At 40.4% G+C, this 22104-nt stretch overlaps 1 protein-coding gene across 2 annotated transcripts in view; it reads right to left on the bottom strand.

The window, feature by feature from the left end:
• BMP2K (BMP2 inducible kinase) overlaps positions 1-22104 on the bottom strand; it is a 109041-nt gene that overhangs the window by 5374 nt on the left and 81563 nt on the right. Inside the window, exon 15 of one of the 2 annotated variants that reach the window (XM_038398463.2) lies at positions 18073-18186. The exons of the other annotated variant lie outside the window; for it this stretch is intronic. Coding sequence (XP_038254391.1) covers positions 18073-18186 — 114 coding nt within the window. The remainder of the gene's footprint in view (positions 1-18072; positions 18187-22104) is intronic. 2 annotated transcript variants of the gene reach the window in all.

Below are 22104 nucleotides of genomic sequence, written 5' to 3'. Positions count from 1 at the left end.
TGAGCAGTACCACTTATATTTATAAAAAGATGTAGCTGTTATGAAATGCCGTTTTGTTGCTTTATTTTAAAAGGTCACGTCTCTTCCCTCCTCCCTAGGAGCACATTTTAAAAGCTATGTTCTAATTTCTCACCTACAACAGTACTTTGGCCCTGGTTCAGCAAAGCACTTAAGTACATAATTAATGTTAAGCACATGCTTAAGTGCCTTTCTGAATCAGGGTTTTACTGCCTACAGGCTGTTCATTTTCTTGGTAAAACACTGATGCACTAGAAAGACTAAAACTACAAATACAAAATCAAGTCTTCTGAAATAGCATAAAGGGGATACGTTAAAGGATCTTTCTTCAATCTCTATGGAACAGAGATGATGGGTCCTGTTTCAGTTGTACAGGATAGTAGGTTTGCAGATACAGATCAGAGGATATTCTCCCCACTCCAGAATAAGGTTGTACTTGAGGTAGTAGAGTCTCAAGTCTAATTACTTGGAATACTTTTATTATAAGGCCAAAATAGTGTCTATAGAGCTTGTAAACAAAAGGGGGGTAGGGAAAATAGAAAAGGCAGCTCATCTTTATTTAGGCTCCATCTGAATAGCACAAAATGACCTCTTTCATTAAATGATTTTTTTCTACACTGCAACCCCAGTTTTATGGGTGAGGCAGAGTTGCGTACTGGATGAAGCACCAGACTGTTCTATAAGACAGCTGGGTTCTATTCCTGGTTCTGTCACTGGCCTACTGGGTGGCCTTGGGAAAGTCACTTTACCTCTCTGCTTCAGTTTCACCATCTGTAAAATGGGAATGATATTGATCAGATTGTAGGTATTTTGTAAAGCCCTTTGAGATCTATGGATGAAATGTGCTATACAAGAGCTAGATATTCAAATTCAAGTTATCTATTATTAATCTGATGTGCTACTGCGTGGAGTTCATAGAATCATAGAATCATAGAATATCAGGGTTGGAAGGGACCCCAGAAGGTCATCTAGTCCAACCCCCTGCTCAAAGCAGGACCAAGTCCCAGTTAAATCATCCCAGCCAGGGCTTTGTCAAGCCTGACCTTAAAAACCTCTAAGGAAGGAGATTCTACCACCTCCCTAGGTAACGCATTCCAGTGTTTCACCACCCTCTTAGTGAAAAAGTTTTTCCTAATATCCAATCTAAACCTCCCCCATTGCAACTTGAGACCATTACTCCTCGTTCTGTCATCTGCTACCATTGAGAACAGTCTAGAGCCATCCTCTTTGAAACCCCCTTTCAGGTAGTTGAAAGCAGCTATCAAATCCCCCCTCATTCTTCTCTTCTGCAGACTAAACAATCCCAGCTCCCTCAGCCTCTCCTCATAAGTCATGTGCTCTAGACCCCTAATCATTTTCGTTGCCCTTCGTTGTACTCTTTCCAATTTATCCACATCCTTCCTGTAGTGTGGGGCCCAAAACTGGACACAGTACTCCAGATGAGGCCTCACCAGTGTCGAATAGAGGGGAACGATCACGTCCCTCGATCTGCTCGCTATGCCCCTACTTATACATCCCAAAATGCCATTGGCCTTCTTGGCAACAAGGGCACACTGCTGACTCATATCCAGCTTCTCGTCCACTGTCACCCCTAGGTCCTTTTCCGCAGAACTGCTGCCGAGCCATTCGGTCCCTAGTCTGTAGCGGTGCATTGGATTCTTCCATCCTAAGTGCAGGACCCTGCACTTATCCTTATTGAACCTCATTAGATTTCTTTTGGCCCAATCCTCCAATTTGTCTAGGTCCTTCTGTATCCTATCCCTCCCCTCCAGCGTATCTACCACTCCTCCCAGTTTAGTATCATCCGCAAATTTGCTGAGAGTGCAATCCACACCATCCTCCAGATCATTTATGAAGATATTGAACAAAACGGGCCCCAGGACCGACCCCTGGGGCACTCCACTTGACACCGGCTGCCAACTAGACATGGAGCCATTGATCACTACCCGTTGAGCCCGACAATCTAGCCAGCTTTCTACCCACCTTATAGTGCATTCATCCAGCCCATACTTCCTTAACTTGCTGACAAGAATGCTGTGGGAGACCGTGTCAAAAGCTTTGCTAAAGTCAAGAAACAATACATCCACTGCTTTCCCTTCATCCACAGAACCAGTAATCTCATCATAAAAGGCGATTAGATTAGTCAGGCATGACCTTCCCTTGGTGAATCCATGCTGACTGTTCCTGATCACTTTCCTCTCCTCTAAGTGCTTCAGGATTGATTCTTTGAGGACCTGCTCCATGATTTTTCCAGGGACTGAGGTGAGGCTGACTGGCCTGTAGTTCCCAGGATCCTCCTTCTTCCCTTTTTTAAAGATGGGCACTACATTAGCCTTTTTCCAGTCATCCGGGACTTCCCCCTTCCCCCTTCCCCCCTTAACCATGCAGAGCTCTTAATCACCTGCAGGGGTCAAGCAGAGCCCTACTCCTGCAGGGGGTTAGATTTGCTCCAGCAGAACTTCAGAGCTCCCCTGTTGCAGAAATTACAAGTGCCACTGGAGTTTAGCTTCAGCCTTGTGGAGCTTCAGCACCCTTTTCTGCTGACTCAGCCAGCCTGTAACTGAGGGAACATGGGTCAACTGAAGCCCTGATTTTACATAGGTATCGTGTGTCCCTTGAGACCTTTGTAAAATTCAGAGTTCAATTATACTAATATTTTAATATCTTACAGGTGTCTTACACAGCACCCTTCATCTTAAAGGACATCAGAAAAGTTTACTCACACACACAGTATGGAGAATATTTATACCTTTGTAGATGCATTTCGTTTCACCCACAGAAGATTGCTTAATGAATACAGGTCTCATGTTTATAGTATCACACCAAAGTAAATCAATTTATTTACTGAAAATGCTATACTTCCCGACTTCTCAGGTCTTCACTCTTACTGAAGCACACCACTGCTTGTCTTTAAAGAGTCCCACTTTTTAACTACAAAAAAGGACTGAATCTCTCCTAGCAGCAGCTGTTTTACTACGGGGTTTTGCTGTCCTAGAGGGGAAAATATAAAGCAAAGCTCTTCTACTGGCCTTTACTTTTGGCTTTATTAATTACTTACAGCAGTGCCTAGTATGAGTCAGGTACCTTCCAAACACTGAAACAGGACAGTCCCTGATCTAAGACCTCAAATCTAAGAACAGACAAGCAAATTGAGATTGAAGAAAGGGAACAATAGGCAGTTTATATACAAGTTAACTAGAGCAGTGATTCTCAACCGGGGCCTGGGGCCCGGGAGCTGATTTTAGGGGGTCCACCAAGCAGGGCTGGCCTTAGACTTGCTGGGGCCCAGGTCAGAAAGACAAAGCCCCATTGCATGGGGCTGAAGCCGAAGCCGAAGCCTGAGCAACTTAGCTTTGCACATCCCCCTGTGGCAAGGGGCCCAGGGCAACTGCCCTGTTTGCTACTCCCTAATGCTGGCCCTGGCTTTTGTGTGCATAAAAACAGTTGTTGTAGCATAGGTGAGCTGTGGAGTTTTATAGCATGTTGGGAGAGGTGGCTTAGAAAGAAAAAGGTTGAGAACTCCTGAACTAGAATCATTATGTGCAGCATCACACAAATGTATCTTTAAGAGGGACTTAAATGTGGATAGGGTCAAGTCTTTGCACATGAGTTCAGAGAGCTCCTATGTAGCATAGAGGTCACATGGAAGACCGCACAGAGAAGCTTGTGCAAAAAGCTAACAAATGAGTGGACAAAGGTAAGAGCATGGGTGGAGTAGAAGGGATGTGGGGCAATGAGAAGCTTGACAAGGACAGATTAGTAGGGAGGACCAGAATTACAGCGAGCATTGAAGGTAGTTGATGAGAAGCTTAAATTGGATGCAATAGTGAGTAGGCAGCCAATGGAAGGATTTGGAAAGAGGGGGATGGTTACATTGATTAAACTGACGGGCAAGGAGGAGGGGATGAGTGTCTCTTCTAAAGTGAGCAATAAAGGGAAGTAAGCCACTACTGTATTCCACTCCAGATAGTAAAAAAAGCAACTGCTAACACCTACCCACAGAGCACTGCTACACTGAAGTGCTTCATAATCAGTAGGAAGGGAGAGGGAGGAGTGACATGGAAACAAAATTACTCGTCGTCAGAAGAGTTTAAAATACGGAAGGGCAAATTACTTCTTTTCCCTCATCTACACTCTCCCCACATGTAAATCCATTCTTACAGCATTTAACACATTTTAAAATTTAATACAAAAGACTTTAAAAGGCATGTTTATTTTGAAATTGAAATATATTTTGAATGTATAAAAAGACTTCTTACAACTGACATACAGTCACCTACTTGAGAGATGGGACAAATTTGTAATCCCCAGCCCAAGGCTCTGTTTTTACAAATACAATTGTAGCATAGTAGGGGAAAATCAGCCTAAAGGCAAAAGATCTGATGCAGCTCTTCAGTTTTGGGAGTGTCAAGGTCAGGATTTTGGATCTGAGTTTAACAGTGTTGAGATGAGCATGGTCGGCAGTAGGCACTACCCAGTAGCAAGGGCTACATAGTTATTTGTCTGCTCACAGCAGCAGCAATGTGTACTCTACCATATATCCCCTTGCTCCTCCTTCAAAAACACACAGGACAGAATCTCTGCTTCTTGTCGCTGCATCTGACAACAAAACATTTGGTTCTGTGTTCCAAAGACTCTTCATAAAGTGAATGAGAGGTATACAAAATGAACAGAATAAACACTTTTGTCAGTAGAAATCTGTAGTTTTGTGAATGAGGAAAACCAGCTACATATTTAAGCACTTCTTTCCAATTCCACTAAAACTGGCCCAAACACATTACATCTGTGCTCCAGGGACTGCTTCCCAGTTCAGTTTAATTGATAAGGCTATATGTGGTTTGGGTCCTGTACAACTTGAACAGCATCCCCTTCCTATGCCTCGTCATCTCAGTTGAAGCTCTTTTGCTGACTGTGCAATGGTGTTTTCATGTAGGGAGTTGAGGCTGGTTAATTTCAGGAGAGTCCCCCAGCATGGAAGCCACTTCTTCTGGGTGAATCACAAGAGATCACTTTTATCGACCTTCAGAGCATGGAACAAAACGTATTTTTGATCAAGCATTTGCTCGACTAACTGATAATTACTAGTTGATCTATGGTAAATTGAAATGAGTTGTGCTAGGGGGAGCTATTTGTACTGTCCACTGGGGGCAGTTTAAAACAGCAAGATTCAGTAATATACTCATATGCAACAGTCATTAATGCATAAAAATAAATGAATAAATCATTACATCACGGTCAACACCCAACGTAAGTTATAGGTAGAACAGCTATGTACTGTTAAAGCAACTAACAACCTCTGTAGTACCCCACTTGACCTGGAAAGTCCTCAGCTAAGCAAAATTTACATATACTTTAATGACAGTTGTGCTTGAGTAAGAACTAAAGGATTGGGCCCTCTCTTCATAAAAAAACCAGCACTTCTGGAATATAAGCAACTGAAGATTGTTCACAGTACAGGGCAAGTTTGCATGTTTTTTTTGTTCTTTTCTTAAATGATGAATTGGTTAGTCTGAGTAAAAGGCTCGTCACTCTACTCATTGGTTTCTAACTGGTAAAGCTTCTGCTGTTGGCTTATGGTTTATTCCTTTGCCACTCAAGGAGTATGCAACTTTATCACTCCAAGCAAGGTCAATATTATCTTTTGATGGTTAATGGTCTATTTCTGGCAGGAAGTAGAAGCTTACTGGACTATCTTGTTGTATTCTATGAAAAAAAGTATAACAATAGTTTTTGGTAACCATTTTTTCACCTCTAAAACATGCCCAGAGTCATAATAAGAATTTAGAAGTAATGTATGTTTTTGTATGGATTTAAGAACAAAATGACCAGAAACATCAGGTGATTATAGCTTTGGACTGTTTGTTTGCTTCTGGTGTTAAATTGCTTCTTATCTGTTCTTAGTTTAAATAGTACACATTTGGTTTACTGTTAAATTAAAATCTGGATTATTTGACTGGATACTTTAGATTTCCCAAAGGTATAGCCTTCATGTTGGACTTGATAACCCCATGTCTTCCAAATCCTGACATTTCCAATATTTGTTGAGACACTGTAATTGTTAACATGAATGTGATTAGTTTGCAAAATGAAAATAACCTAAATCTATCTGATTTAGGGTAGACATTAGCAACATTAGGTTCAGAAAGGCAAACTTGTTTTTAAAATATTAGTACCAATGTAAGTGTATACTCAGCTTTTTTTTTTTTATATACCTACACACCTCTTTCTGTATGAAGAGAGTTGAACACTTGTAACCGGTAAATGGTTCAATTTCCGTCTGATGAACTGAAAATTTGGCACACTGAAAATATCTAAATATCACATATTAGTATTTAGTCTCATATTCATGCTCTCACCCTGATGATGCGAGGAGATGAACCATCCGCAAACTGCATTAGCAAGACAAAGAGAAACTGTGAGGGCTGTGTTTGACCCCCTGGAGCATACATAGTGACTCCTCACTTAAAGTTGTCCTACGTTGCTGATCAATTAGAGAACATGCTTGTTTAAAGTTGCGTAATGTTGCCTTATAACATTGTTTGGCAGCCGCCTGCTTTGTCCACGGCTTGCAGAAAGAGTAGCCCCTAGGAGCTAGCTGGTCGGGGCTTGAAACCAGGGTGGACCGACAGCCCCCCTATTTATCCCCACTCCCCTAAGTTCCCTGTGCGGTAGCTGGGCAGTTCAGCTTTCCCTCCCCCCACTGCCATGTGCTGCTCCTGCCCTCTGATTGGAGCTGCTCCCGGGAGCCTCCTGCTTGCTGTACAGAGGGGAGGAGAGGGGGAAGAGGGGTGCTAATGTCAGGGTGTCCCCTCACTCCTTTACCCCATCTCCACAGAGCAGGACTGAGGGAGCTTGCTGGCAGCAGCTGCTGTCTCAACTTGCCTAACCCCCCCTCCAACCCTTACATTAATTCTTATGGGGAAATTGGATTTGCTTAACATTGTTTCATTTAACGTAGCATTTTTCAGGAACAGAACTACAACATTAAGTGAGGAGTTACTGTACTGCAGCAAGATTTAACCCATATAATGGTGCATGTTTACTTTTTAAATGGGAAATGTTGCCATGACAGAACACTTGGGGCTTGAGCCTGTGCCCATTATAATCAGTGTGCTGAATCTCATCTATACAGTTTTTAGGAGTCCTAGCACACTAGGTCAACATCACTTTTGTTGACCTACATTAACATCCGAAAACCTAGTTTTCCAATATATGGACAATAACTCCTGTAGAGGAAGGGGCTCGAGAATGGAGGACCCAGGAGAAGAAATCAGTTGGGAAATAATTTTTTAATTTGAGCTTGCTTGCTATGTCTACTGCAAAGAGGTCTTATTTTAATTATACATGAAGTGGTTAGGTGGGTTTTTTGTTTGTTTGTTTACTGGGATGAACATTTGCTGTTATTGGGTCTCATCACCCGAGCACCTCTAACTATCAACATAGCCTTTATCAATGTTTTTCTTTCAGCCATAATAAAGCCAAGAGAGCTTTGAGAGATTTGGGAACAGCTTGATAGCTGACATAAAATAATATTTAGTTTTCATATTTAGAGCACTCTGCCAACAGTCAGTATATGACTAACTGTTCCATTGCCAGTCAAGCTTTGGTGCCTCCATTCCTTGTAATGGCATAGGAACCGGCAGTCCTATTGAGGCCAATGGGACTAGTCACATGAGCAGTGGCACTCACAGGCATGTTTCCACGATCAGGTCGATAAAGGGGTTCTGTTTGTCTGAGATTGTTCGATGGAGTCCTTAGACATTGTTAGCATCCATATGTCACTAATCGTAATACTGAAGAAATAGATCTAAAGATCTGCACAGAGATGCAATAAGGATTGGGGCAGAGCATGGAACAGGAAGAATAAATTGCTAGGACTAGTGTTATTTGAGTGCTTTCTTATTTATTCTAAGTGTCTGATGAATTAGGATTGAAGCCTTTTACTGTTCCCACCTATCAATCTATTGAACAGAGATCATATACATATGAGAGGCTATTTCAGAATAAAGATTATGCCAGGGATCTCAAACTCAAATCACCACGAGGGCCACGTGAGGACTAGTACATTGACCCGAGGGCCGCATCACTGACACCCCTCCCCCCCACTGCTCCGGCCCCACCCCCACCCTTCAATGAGGCCCCACCCCTGCCCCACCTCTTCCCTGCCCCCATTCCAACCTCTTCCCCAAAGTCCCCACCCCAACTCCACCCCCTCCCTGCCCCTATTCCAACCCCTTCCCCAAATCCCCGCCTCTTCTCCGCCTCCTCCCGAGTGGACGGATCCCCGCTCCTCCCCCCTCCCTCCTGGAAAGCGCTAAGCTGTTTGGCGGCGGGAAGCACCTGGAGGTAGGCAGAGGAGCGGGGATGCGGCATGCTGGGGGGGAAGGGAGCTTGGCGGACGCAGGAAATAACTTGGGAGAGGGGGCATGGGGAGCTTGACGGGCTGCAGCAAATAACTCCACGGGCCGCGTGTTTGAGACCCTTGGATTATGCTATATCAGCACTGAAGTAGATAGATCACACAAAAATAATGACCTATACATTTCTAAGAGACCATAGTTTTTCACTGAGTCCCTTACTTTGTATACAGTAGAAAGCATAGCAGTTTTAACCAACTGGACCATACCCAAGGTTTTCGAGAACATGAACCTAACTTTAAAATCCTAAATCCATATGTAGGTACCTAAACAAGTGGTTTGGTTCTTGAAAGTGCTGAGCACTGATGAGCTCCCACGACTTCCGTGGGAGCTACTGAGCACTCAGTATTGTTGAAAATTAGGCCACTTAAATGTCTAAACAGAAACTCAGAAACTCACTCTCGATACCCATTTTTGTACATTGTTTCAAAGTACAGAACAGAGTAACTGCACTCCCCAGAGCATATCATGCACAGAAATAACGTCCTTTAAACTTGAACTTCCTACTACTTCGGCTCGTGACTGCAATGCGGTTACAAAAGCAACATATCTGTTGCTATGGGGTTGAAAAAAAGAGCAGCACAGTTTCTGAGCAAGTGGTATCAAGACTACTTATAACTCAACCAGTAGAAAAATAGTTCAAAATATATTATTTCTGTGGTTACAAGCTTACTTTGAAGACAGTTGCAGGATTTTCATTTTTTGAAAGTTCCTGGGAACTACAGGCCAGTCAGCCTCACCTCAGTCCCTGGAAAAATCATGGAGCAGGTCCTCAAAGAATCAATCCTGAAGCACTTAGAGGAGAGGAAAGTGATCAGGAACAGTCAGCATGGATTCACCAAGGGAAGGTCATGCCTGACTAATCTAATTGCCTTTTATGATGAGATTACTGGTTCTGTGGATGAAGGGAAAGCAGTGGATGTATTGTTTCTTGACTTTAGCAAAGCTTTTGACACGGTCTCCCACAGCATTCTTGTCAGCAAGTTAAGGAAGTATGGGCTGGATGAATGCACTATAAGGTGGGTAGAAAGCTGGCTAGATTGTCGGGCTCAACAGGTAGTGATCAATGGCTCCATGTCTAGTTGGCAGCCGGTGTCAAGTGGAGTGCCCCAGGGGTCGGTCCTGGGGCCCGTTTTGTTCAATATCTTCATAAATGATCTGGAGGATGGTGTGGATTGCACTCTCAGCAAATTTGCGGATGATACTAAACTGGGAGGAGTGGTAGATACGCTGGAGGGGAGGGATAGGATACAGAAGGACCTAGACAAATTGGAGGATTAGGCCAAAAGAAATCTAATGAGGTTCAATAAGGATAAGTGCAGGGTCCTGCACTTAGGATGGAAGAATCCAATGCACCGCTACAGACTAGGGACCGAATGGCTCGGCAGCAGTTCTGCGGAAAAGGACCTAGGGGTGACAGTGGACGAGAAGCTGGATATGAGTCAGCAGTGTGCCCTTGTTGCCAAGAAGGCCAATGGCATTTTGGGATGTATAAGTAGGGGCATAGCGAGCAGATCGAGGGACGTGATCGTTCCCCTCTATTCGACACTGGTGAGGCCTCATCTGGAGTACTGTGTCCAGTTTTGGGCCCCACACTACAGGAAGGATGTGGATAAATTGGAAAGAGTACAACGAAGGGCAACGAAAATGATTAGGGGTCTAGAGCACATGACTTATGAGGAGAGGCTGAGGGAGCTGGGATTGTTTAGTCTGCAGAAGAGAAGAATGAGGGGGGATTTGATAGCTGCTTTCAACTACCTGAAAGGGGGTTTCAAAGAGGATGGCTCTAGACTGTTCTCAATGGTAGCAGATGACAGAACGAGGAGTAATGGTCTCAAGTTGCAATGGGGGAGGTTTAGATTGGATATTAGGAAAAACTTTTTCACTAAGAGGGTGGTGAAACACTGGAATGCGTTACCTAGGGAGGTGGTAGAATCTCCTTCCTTAGAGGTTTTTAAGGTCAGGCTTGACAAAGCCCTGGCTGGGATGATTTAACTGGGACTTGGTCCTGCTTTGAGCAGGGGGTTGGACTAGATGACCTTCTGGGGTCCCTTCCAACCCTGATATTCTATGATTCTATGATGTCTGCCAAGTCATTTTCTAGTTTGATGGTTCCTACCCTACATACTATACAGGAGTGCCCACTTAAACCCTGAAACCACAACCATGTAAGTGTGGGGATTAGAATCAAAGTTCTGTCGCCTGAGCTTGTACTATAACCCAAAGAGCTTTCACGCAGAAGTGCACTTGAAAGACCCTTGTTCCCCTTTCCACCTCTCATTTAAAAAGATTTTAATAAAGCAGCAGCCATGCCGACTCATTCTTAGTTCTCTCTCTGCCATGGTCTAATGTGAATCGCTGCAGTTTAAAATCGGTGACCAAAAAACCCCTAAAATATAGGAGACAACCCAAGAATAGAGAACAAGAAACTATGTGGGGATTTGTTTCTTTAAACTTGCAAGCTCTTTTCTAACCACAGCTCTGTGTCAGCATTCTGTTACCATTTATTGACAATAACTAACAGTGAGATCAAGTTTGGGTGTCTTGGATGTAAATCTGAAGCATACAAGACATAGCTTGCAAAGACGTGTGGGTGAGAGATACGTTCTGTTAATTCTCATCCCTATCAAAACCATCCTCAATACTACCCACTCCACATGGAATTTTAGAATAATCATATTTACAAAAATTTTCCCCCAGGACAGTTAATTATTTCATAGCTTTAGGATTGGGTTGTCCTTGCTCCTTATCTAGATGTGACTATTAGCAATTAAAAAATTACCTCTGGTTACTATTAGACTTAGAATAACTTCAGACTTTCATTTAAGTAACACTTCTGCCCTAAACTGCTTACTTCTCATACTTTGTTTACAAGCCACAGAAGTATGTTTTCCTTGTTTGTATACACAGGTGATTTTTGTTTAGATCTAGAAATAAGGTGCTTCCCTCTACCCTCCCCAGGGTACTTGTAAGTGCATACAACCAATTCCAGTTTATGGGGGTTAATTTGGAATATTTATTTTATGACTCAGCAATAAGAGGCCAAAAGTCATTCCACTTCTATTAAAAGCAGATCTCGATTTCTTTTTTGTTATCTGCAGGTAAAACTGTGAAAAACTATTTCCTAGAGGAAGAAGCACAGTGTTTTATTCAAAACTTGAGATTAATTTCCTGACATACTCCTCACTGAAACTGTCAAATACTTATTAGAATCATACAAAAGTAAACCCAGGAACCCTCTTCCCCCCTCCCCCAATTTCATGAAGAGATTCACATTTTGCTTCGTATGATTTTCCTCAGCTTTACTGAGGAAAATACGATATATTATGGATGTATTAAACTTCTGCAACTTCTAAATCATATGCTGAGATAATATAGTTATAGAGATAGTAAGCCTGGTTTTCCTCTCACTTACACTGGTTTTACAATGGTGTCTCCATTGACTTCAGTGGAATTACTCCAGATTTAAACCAGTTTAAGAAAGGGGAGAATCAGGCCCTTTTGGGGGTAAACGGAAGAGAAAGCCCATCAGAAGGTTACAGTAGTTTCTGCAGAAATAAGAGTTTTCTTTACTTTTTATATACACCAAAAATACACAAGGAAACATGTCCAAGAGAAAATCCTTTTTAAGCAACCATTGATTTTGAGATCAAGAGAAAATCCTTTTTAAGCAACCATTGATTTTGAGATCAAGAGAAAATCCTTTTTAAGCAACCATTGATTTTGAAATCACCTCAAGGAATTCCCTTACATACTGAATACATTCTTGATCACTTTGAAACATATTATTTGGACCCAGAGGACCAATAAAAATTAATTGCCAAAGGCAGTCTTTCAATCAACATACATTACTTCTGAACAGGAAGATCCAAAATTCCTTGGGTTCTCTCCTTGCCTCCTCACCCAAAATTCCCCCAGGGTTCTCTCCTCCGTTTCTCCTCACCCTCCACCCATATCCCCAACAATATGCAGAGACATTGCTGATTTCCTGATGTGGAGAGAAGAAATGAATTACTAGATTTTTGTAATGAAACCAAAAAACCCCTGAATAAATACAAAAACATTTTAAAAAATGGGCTAGGCATAATGGATAAGCTAATTAAAATCTTCAGTAAGGGGGGAGCAAAAGTTGTAATAAAAACTTGCTATTGGTAACGCCTCTATGACTAGAATTCAAAGGGGCCTCAAAACAGGAAAGCGGTGAATGTCATATGTTCCTGATGGCAGATGTTTCTCCCTCTTCTCTGTTCTGTGACGAGTGCATGGCTAATATATATTATATAGTTGGGACATCATTGGTCATATGTCCTTGTATTTTAGAAAAGAGCGTGGATCTTACCCTACTTATTTGTTTACAGTACAAAGTCACAGCACAAAAAAAAAGTATGATTAACAGTCTTTGCTGAAAAAAAGCACAAGGCCAGAATATACTAGGCGTATACTACAGGGCTAGACTTCGCTGGATTCATCATTGCTTGAAGAAGCTTCCACTACGTACCTGCACACATTATGATTATGCACAGCTCAAACATGCTTTTAGGGAATGAGCATACTCCCACTTGAAATCAACAACAACGTTCCTTGTGATTTTGGTCAGCGTCACAGTTGGTTAAATTAATGAGCACTACATTCAACCTTAAACAAGTAAAAATAAATATCCAAATACAAAGCCCAGTATTGTTGATAATTCACATAAGTTTAAACATTATAGAAATTTTCCTCCATCAATAACAGTAAAACTATTTTCAACCCCAAAAGTAGAAGTTGTCAAACTATACTTCATTTACCAAAAATTGTAAATGTATCAGAATAAATGCCCAAAGGGGAAAAAAAGAGTTTTGTTAATTTAATGACATTTTAATGTTGTCAGAATGCACTTTAAAATAAACATAGCAGAAGATTTCATTTTTTTAAATAATCTTCTCAAACTGTAAACTGCTGCAATGAAATTTTCAAATATATATTTATAAAAGATAAAGAAATATGCGGTAACATCTGTTTGCAATGTACTGCTCAGATTGCTACACTTCTAATCAGGTTTGCATCTTATAGGAGACAATTGTTCTTCACTCAAATGCAAGGCAGGTCGAACATCTTTAATCATAAAAGAAGATCCTAATAATCTTCAAGGAAATTTTCTGTTCTGATGTTCTTTTTCTAGATATCCGATTATAAGAGGATGAATGGCTTGTAACAACTGCAATAATTACATTCCTTCTGCTGGTTCATCATTTTAGGGGTTGGGGGAGAGGGGTGAAAGAGTGGGGCATAAGGGCCTTGCGCTTTCTTTGAATTGGTAACATACTGCCGCCATCATTTCACAGCAATTTGCCACATGTCAGGCCCCAGGATTACTGGGACATTTCAACTAAATCTGCACTATTTCTTTGACGACAGGCAGAGCAGCAGCTGCTGAATATTGTAATAGATTTATGCTGCTTGCTGCTCTTGTTTTCAAGACAAGAACTGGAAATTAAAACATTTCTTAGAATGTGTTTTTTCCCCTTCAAAACACATCTGTGAATAACTTTACACTTGTTATGACGTCTTTGATGGTTTTTAGTGGGACCCCTCTTGTATCATGAAACATGAGTGGACTTACATAATGCATGATCCTAATGTACTGATCTATTTTAATTTTAGGAGTAGAAAACCTACTTCATTATTTACTATTAAAGGATGCCTAGTTATGCAGTCTCCAAAGGATCTCTGTTCATCCCCAAAAAGGAAAGAACTGAAAATGACCACACCACAAAATAAGTGACAGGAGTATACATGAGTCATTTCAAGAGCAAAGCAATCAGTGTTGTCCTGGACCATCAACTTGTCACAGATCATGAATTCCCACTGTAGTAGGAAACTGACAGCCATAATTTAATAAAGACAGACTACTGCAATATAAGCTATGCTATTTTTTCGGTCAAAGTCCACAATATTAAGTGCGAGGTTTTAAAAAAAAAAAAAAAGTCGTCCCCCCCGAAGTGAATTATTCCATGAACTCACTGATATTCTTACTGTGAAGTGAACCACTGCTTAGTAGATGATCATTTAGCCAGAGATACTGGCATGAATGAGATGCATCATCTTCCAGGCAACTCAAAAATATCAAAATAAGTATGTTTTGCATGCAGCTGGAGAACTGTGCAGTTTTATTTGATATTTATATAGGGAATCAGATGTTTTATGCAAATTTGCCTCATTGATTCAACTATATTCCATATTTCTTCTGCCTAAATTTAAGTGAATTGCGTCTCACATTTACAAATCAAAATCTATAGTAATCTGTGTGTTATAGTAAAAATATGATGGGGAGAAACTTATCACATGAGTTGCCATGGTCTAAAATCATGCCAATAGATTTAAAATCATGCATCATCCTTTATTCTTGGATTACCACAGTCTGATGACTGGGACACTTCCACTATAGTTTACCTGTTCAAAATTAAATTTTCCGGGAAAGCTAGATGATATTTCTGGTAAAAATATAAATTAGTTTCATTAGAGATGCTTTGCAGTAGTAAAGAAATGAAAACTCTACTTTTTAAAATTTTACCAAAACCTACAAAATACAACTTGATTCAGAGAATAATTCCAGCCCTTGGGAGCCTGAAAATATATATTATATATATTTTAAAAGTCTTCAAGTTCTTGGGAATTGTATGGATCCAGTTTAGTTATTCTTAAAAGACTGAGACCAAAATGTCTTATGCAAGGAGTAGAGTACAAGGCCGTTAACTATCGATCTATAACATCATCGAGTACCATTCCAAATAGCAGAAATTTATTAATGGGAATGTTCTTTTTTAACTAAAACTCTACCAGGAGTTAACCTACAAAGGACCAATTCGTTTGTAGAAATCAGAACTCTTTCATAAGTTGTACCAAATTGTGCCAGCCACCACAAGACATTATATACTGCTTTGAGATTTGACAGACTGTGGTGTAGATAAGCTATCAAGAATTTAGGGAAAAAATAACTGTCACCTTGTAAAGAAAGGACTTATTTTCAGGCTTCTGTATTTGCTAAATAGCACTGATATTGCTGTATCATGTCCAATATCTGAACAAGTGGTCCTTGTTGAAGAAATTAATTTAATAAAGCCATTTTTGAAAGCTGTGTTTATAGTACCCACAAGAGGTTTAGTGGGGAGGGTCCCCCCAGAATAACATAACACCACTAAAACTATTTACAAAGCTAAATTTTATTTTAAGGGATAAAGCTGAAGTTATGGACACAGAGAGGTTCCGACCCGCACCAAGCAGCGGTGAGAAGGAACTGGAGAGGCGGTCAGTCTGCCCTGCACTTTATCCCTTCAGTCAGAGGCACACGGTGAGCCAGGAAGCACGTGCGGATCAGTGGACACTACTTTCAAATTCTCCAGCTTCAGACACATTGTGTGAGTGCGTAATCCACAGTGGAATACAATAGGGACCATCACTTAAAGAAGAACATTGACATGTGTTGCAGTTTTTTCAGTAAAAGACCTCAACATAGGCCATGCCTCCCAGACTGCTGTAGTGTAAGAATTTTTACAATCAACAGCTAGAGAAGATCTTTTATAAGTCTCCTCTTACTTTTCAGCCTCAGCTGATTCAGGATTGTAAATATTTTTTTGGTAAGTTTTACAAATGGCAAAAGAGTCAATAGTGAGGGTATATAGTTTCTCTCTCTAGATCTCCCCAGCTCTTCCATTTCCTGGACTCAAGAATATCCTAAATATGTAAATGGAAAAAAAGTGGGGGGTTTTCATTATATGATTTAGTAAATTCAGTGTAATTATCTTAAGGTTATAGGCACAGCAGGCTGAGAAGCAGTAGCAGAGTAAAAGCATCAAAAAGTTGTGTCAGAAGTTAAGGGACTATAAAAAATTTCCAGACCTAAAAGTATCTCAGTGCAGGATACCTTGGCTTGCTGAGTGTGTATCAAGATCAGGAAAGTAAAACAGTGAAACTGAGTTGGATGGCCATCACTCAAAGGGACCATTTCTTTCCTTATTTCACATTAATTCAGCCTTGCCTATAAGGCAAAGAAGAGTCTTTGCAGATACTGCATAATGCAAATCCTGCAGAGTCTAGTTCTATGGAAAACATACAGTACTTAGGACAGGCTTAAGAGACCTGAGAAATGCTAAAACACTAAATGCTAAAACAGGGTGATTGAAGGTGGTAATTTAGTGCTTGCTGAACAGATGTAAACAGAAGAAAACTCAGAGAATGTAGTAATGTGATCAGAACCAGTTTAAGGCAGCCTGACAAGGAAAAAGTTGATAGAGAGAACAGAACTAACAACCTAGCTCTTAATGAGTATCACAATAGAGAACAGAATGCCAGATATTATTCTGTTCACACCTGGTTATACATGGTCAGAAAGGGCCTAAGTGTTAGATCACATAAGGAGATTCACAGAAATGCATAGTGAAAGAAAAAAGGGAATGTGGCTGCAAAAAAAAAAGTACACAAGACTGAAGACAAAGTGAAATCAGAGCATATTAGAGGAACCATTTCTGTGAACCATTTTTGTGGCTGGTGAACCTTGCCCATATGCTCAGGGTTTAGCTGATTGCCATATTTGGGGTCGGGAAGGAATTTTCCTCCAGGGCAGATTGGAGAGGCCCTGGAGGTTTTTCGCCTTCCTCTGTAGCATGGGGCATGGTTGACTTGAGGGAGGCTTCTCTGCTCCTTGAAGTCTTTAAACCATGATTTGAGGACTTTAATAGCTCAGACATGGGTGAGGTTTTTCATAGGAGTGGGTGGGTGAGATTCTGTGGCCTGCGCTGTGCAGGTCAGACTAGATGATCAGAATGGTCCCTTCTGACCTTAGTATCTATGAATCTATGAATATGGACAGTCAGAAAAATCACATGAAGAGGGCATTTTTAACTCAACATACCCACAACTTTGAGCATCTTTAAGTTACACCTTATTTTACTCATTGCTGGCTCCACAGTACTACAAAGTAACAAAAACTTTTTGTAATGTTACAGAGGAGTGCCCTAGATTCTATTCTACCTCATGCATTAAAATTGTCAATGAAGTTCTTGTTGCCGAATTTTTAGTAACTGGCAAGTTAGTAAGCGATAGAGCACAACTTGGTTTTTAGATCCCAGAGTTCACAGTACAGTCAGAAAAATTGTCTCTATAAAAGGAAGTTATACAGAGTCTCAGTGTCATAAGTGCGACTGTAACCAGACATAAAGCTAAGCTCTTTATCCCTCTGCTGTTGCACCTGGAGGTTCTAATAAAATAGAGGAGCCAACAACAAAAATAAAAGACAGAAAGGCTGGTGGCTGAAAACAATAGAGGAAAGTAGCAATATTTGTGTGTGACCTAAATGATTAATTTCCTTAACAGGAGTTTTTTTTTTTGTTTTTTTTTTTAACTGACACAGGTTGTATTAAATTCAATATATCATGCATATGCAATTTTTTAAATGTTAATGTATCAATGCATTTGGGTGCTAGGTTAGATTTAAAGTTCAAGACATTCACGATAACATTTGAAAAATTGTCCTCTATTCAATCTTCAACCACAAAGCTGATGATTCCAATTTGCACTGGTTTGGTCATATAAGTGAACAAGCTTCCTTTGAGAGAGAGATATTTAAATAAGAGGTAGTGATGTTACATATGTAACTTGCCTGGGTGAGAAATGAAAGGTACAGAACCAAAGGGATCTTCAGAAGGATGGTTCTGTGGAGCAGAATGTGGTTCCACATTCTTATCTGAGGATGCTCTCCTCTCCACGAGCCTGTCTGTAAAAATAAATGAAACAGAACAAAAAATAAAATAAAATAAAAATGGCAGTTCTTTTGCCAAATTAATGATACGTTTAATAGATTTGTGTTTGTTTCGGAAGGATAACATCCTCTCCTTGTACCCTGACAGCTATCCCATTTTTGAAGGCCTTCATCTGCAAGAGTTCATTCTTGCTTTACTTCTCTGCTCCCACCCTGAAGTAAATTGTGGCAGGTGATGAAAAAGTATTTAAACCAAAAACCAATATAGTCAAGCAGCACTTGTAAGAGAAACTAATTTTCATTCTGTTCCGTTTAGGTTCTAATATCACAAACACCATGGTAGCCAAGGACCTAAGTCAGACACCTTGGGTTACATTTTAATTTTTTATGTCTAAAATCAGTTTAAAAAAATTCACCAACTTCCCTAAAGGTAAAGATTTTCTGCTAGAACCACAATGAAGGATATAAATTTGTAATCCCACCAGCATCCCTTTTAAATTATGGGATTGTACTAATGATTGCAATACCAGTTTTTGAGTTTCACCAAATCCAAACAAGTATAGTTATGTTTTGTATACTCTTTATTCTCTAGTGTTCTGGTCCATACAATGCGTTTTAGAACCAGATACATACAGTATTCAACATTAAAAGAATAATGCAACACAAAATTGGGAATGTAGTCTCCTCATTTATTGTAGCCTACTGTTCCAAGGGTCATCAGTGATAAGACAAGAAGGTAACCCAAATAACTGGAATTCTGCAGCAGATCTACCTTGGTGCACTATTGCTCGAGAGTCCTGGAACCATTTCAAAGCAGTTACCCAACAGTACACAAACGGATAGTCATAGTTGAGCATTCTGTGGGTATAAAAAACCCACATCTTCAATTGCCCACGGCGCCTCTCCATCTGGCTAAACTCCAATTTTTTATTCAAAAGGAAAAAGGGATGGATGGCAGGTGAGCAAGGATCTGCAGAAACTATACATTCAGCTAAAGAAAGAAAAATTACCAGTAATCAGAGTTAATATAATTACCCTTGTGGTATTCCATCGTAGATTAACAAGTAGTTGCAATTCCCAGGTGGATGACTAATGAGCGTTTAATTGGACAGATATTGGATAAATGATTTGACAGAGTGAGCATATTGTCTAGCTCCAGCATTTTGAGAGATTACTGAGCCAGATACAGATACAAACTGAAAGCACTGTAAATCTGATGGAGGCAAGATAAAAAGGTGGCCACAGCTCTTCTAAAATGGGTCATAAGCCCTTCTGACAAATACCCACACAAGAGTTGCAGAACGTAGTGGTTCAACTATGTTGATTACAGGTGTGTCACTTATAGCAGTACCCAAGTCTCAAGACTTCATATGGATCTCTGTGTAGGGGAAGGTGATGGTGGCAACATCACTGTAGTCAGACCTGAGCAGGTTCTTGAGTCATATGGGCACTCAACTTGCTCTCAGTTGCACCAGCTCATCTGTGCACCAGGTGCCAGTGTGTGTGTGTGTGTTCATCTATCAGATTGTTGTATTAAAAGCCTGTCAATTTCTGCTCTGTTACAGCAAATCCTGAATGTCTGAGTCATGAAAGACTTCAAGTAGCTCCTGGTCAGTTTAAGTTTCAAAAATGGCTTTCTGCAGAGGCCACAGTAATAAGCACTGTCAAATTAAAGCATAGTATAGGACAGGTGTATGGGTAGGCTTTAAAAAGCATTGTTTCCTCCCACCATCACACCCCTATGCATAGGGCCAGTCTGAGGAATTTGATTAGTTGTTCTTCTGCATATACTCTACTTATACGGCCTAACATTAACTGTTTAACTCTTACACTTTGCCTCCCTGCCAGATGATGAGCAGACGACCTCCAATTTTTTCCATTTCTCCCACAACCATCTTCACATTTGTTCCTACATGACCCTTATACAGGTAACATCTTCTCTGATCTGGTCTGTATTGACCTTTCTTACTTCCAAGTGCCAATTAAATGAACTGACTATTCACGGAGAGTCTGAGGACCAGTTGGAGATAGCTGATAGAGAAAAAAAAAAAGTATTATTTTCCTCCACCCTTTGTTTGCTGCTTGTTTTAGGTTGTGAGGTCATCAGAACGAAGGACTGCCTCTTACTGCATATCTAGACAGAGCCTACTGCATTGTGGCCACTACCATAATACAAGTTTATGTAAAATGTGCATGTGGGAGGCTTTAAGTACCATCATCCCTAGTCTCCTGCTATAGGCGAAATGGAGACCAGCTATTTTTCCCCTCTATTTTTCACAGAAAAGACCTCAGAATATGGATGGGAAGGAAGCAGATTGATGGGTAGAAGGTTTTCAGACAGCTAGATTCCGAATAAAGAGTTCGGATTCTTAGCTCTCTGGGAACATCAGCTGATTCAGAAGATGAAGCAAATGGGATCCAGGAAAGATTTCACTGACTTGGCACTCCTTGCATTCCACACCCTGAGACTGATGCTATTGAATTGTTTCTGCTGAAGCTGGTTTTCAGTCTGTGTACCATTACAGTTATACTACTGCTAGTAGCAAAAATGCATCCGATGAAGTGAGCTGTAGCTCACGAAAACTTATGCTCAAATAAATTTGTTAGTCTCTAAGGTGCCACAAGTACTCCTTTTCTTTTTGCGAATACAGACTAACACGGCTGCTACTCTGAAACCTAGCAAAAATGAGTTAGCCTTCCTTCTCAATTGATCTAACCTTTGGTGTTAATGTCACAGTGACATGCTTCCCTTTGATTTGTAAATTTACTGGTAACAACAAGGAGCCCAAGGAAGGAAGGGTGAGGAAGATGACTAAATCTTGCTGTGATTTAAGAGTTTGTCCAGTTTCCTGATTAAGGCCAAGGCAGAAGCAGGCTGACTCCATGGTTTCTTGATGCTCAAAAGGACCCTTAACAAATGGAGCAAGCAAAGTTACTTTCATGTGATAGCCTGGAACTGAGGGATAAAAAGCTTGCATGAGCTTTCCTTGAGTGTCAATGATTAAGGCAATTAAGACTGTTAGCACACTGATACGAAGACTTATTTGTCCTTCAGCATAGATGATTAGGCTTTAGAGGAAAATTATCAGTTTCTTTAATGCCAATTGACAATGCAATAGATTCCACACAAGTGCCACAATCCAAACAAGACTTGCATCCTGTCATAAGATGCATACCTCTTTAATAACCAGCTCTCTCTAGTTTTTAACTTTGAGTCAACAAGAAAGCATAAAACAGAATAAAATTGGAAAAATGACTATACAAAAAAACCATTTTCAAAAAATGGTTAATTTGCTTAAGACATGGACTGGATGGTTCCTCAACACAGCTGGAGTTAAACCATGTTGAGCATCCCATGCCCATGGGTCTTCTATACATTTCTCTAGAATGCTTGCAACCATAGGCCCCATATGCACACTTGTTTGAATTGATTTTGGATCTCAAAAATAATATGATTCAGAATGGATCTGAAGAGGAATTCTATTTAGGAGAATGGACAGTTTTCAGTTCCAAAACCATAGGTTCCAGTTTAAGAGTACTGGAGCTTAAAAAGCAGTAACTCAGCAATAGTAAATTTTTCCAATTTGGGAAAGTATGTTTTATTTATTTACACTAGGAACAAAATCTTCATCTTCAGGAGCCAAGATAACAGAAAATCATAGTGAGCAGAGATGACTGTTCAACTATTGTTACCATATTCCAGTGAGTGTTTTACTTTGGCTCCAAAGCGTAGTACTGCAGCTGAGAGTTTAGTCAGTAAAGAAACCATTTAGTCGTAATGCAATTCTATAATTTTCAGAAATCCAATACAATCACTCATGTTTGGCCTTTGCAGCTTCATTGTCATCTTTAAAACCATGACCATGGAAAAGGAAACCATGCAGAAAAAAAGCCAATAGCTAACGGAATAGCTAATTTTGAAAAAAATGTTTT

This window comes from Dermochelys coriacea, chromosome 4, assembly GCF_009764565.3.
Source record: "Dermochelys coriacea isolate rDerCor1 chromosome 4, rDerCor1.pri.v4, whole genome shotgun sequence".
Lineage (NCBI taxonomy): Eukaryota > Metazoa > Chordata > Testudines > Dermochelyidae > Dermochelys > Dermochelys coriacea.
This window is presented reverse-complemented; position numbering and strand designations above follow the sequence as displayed.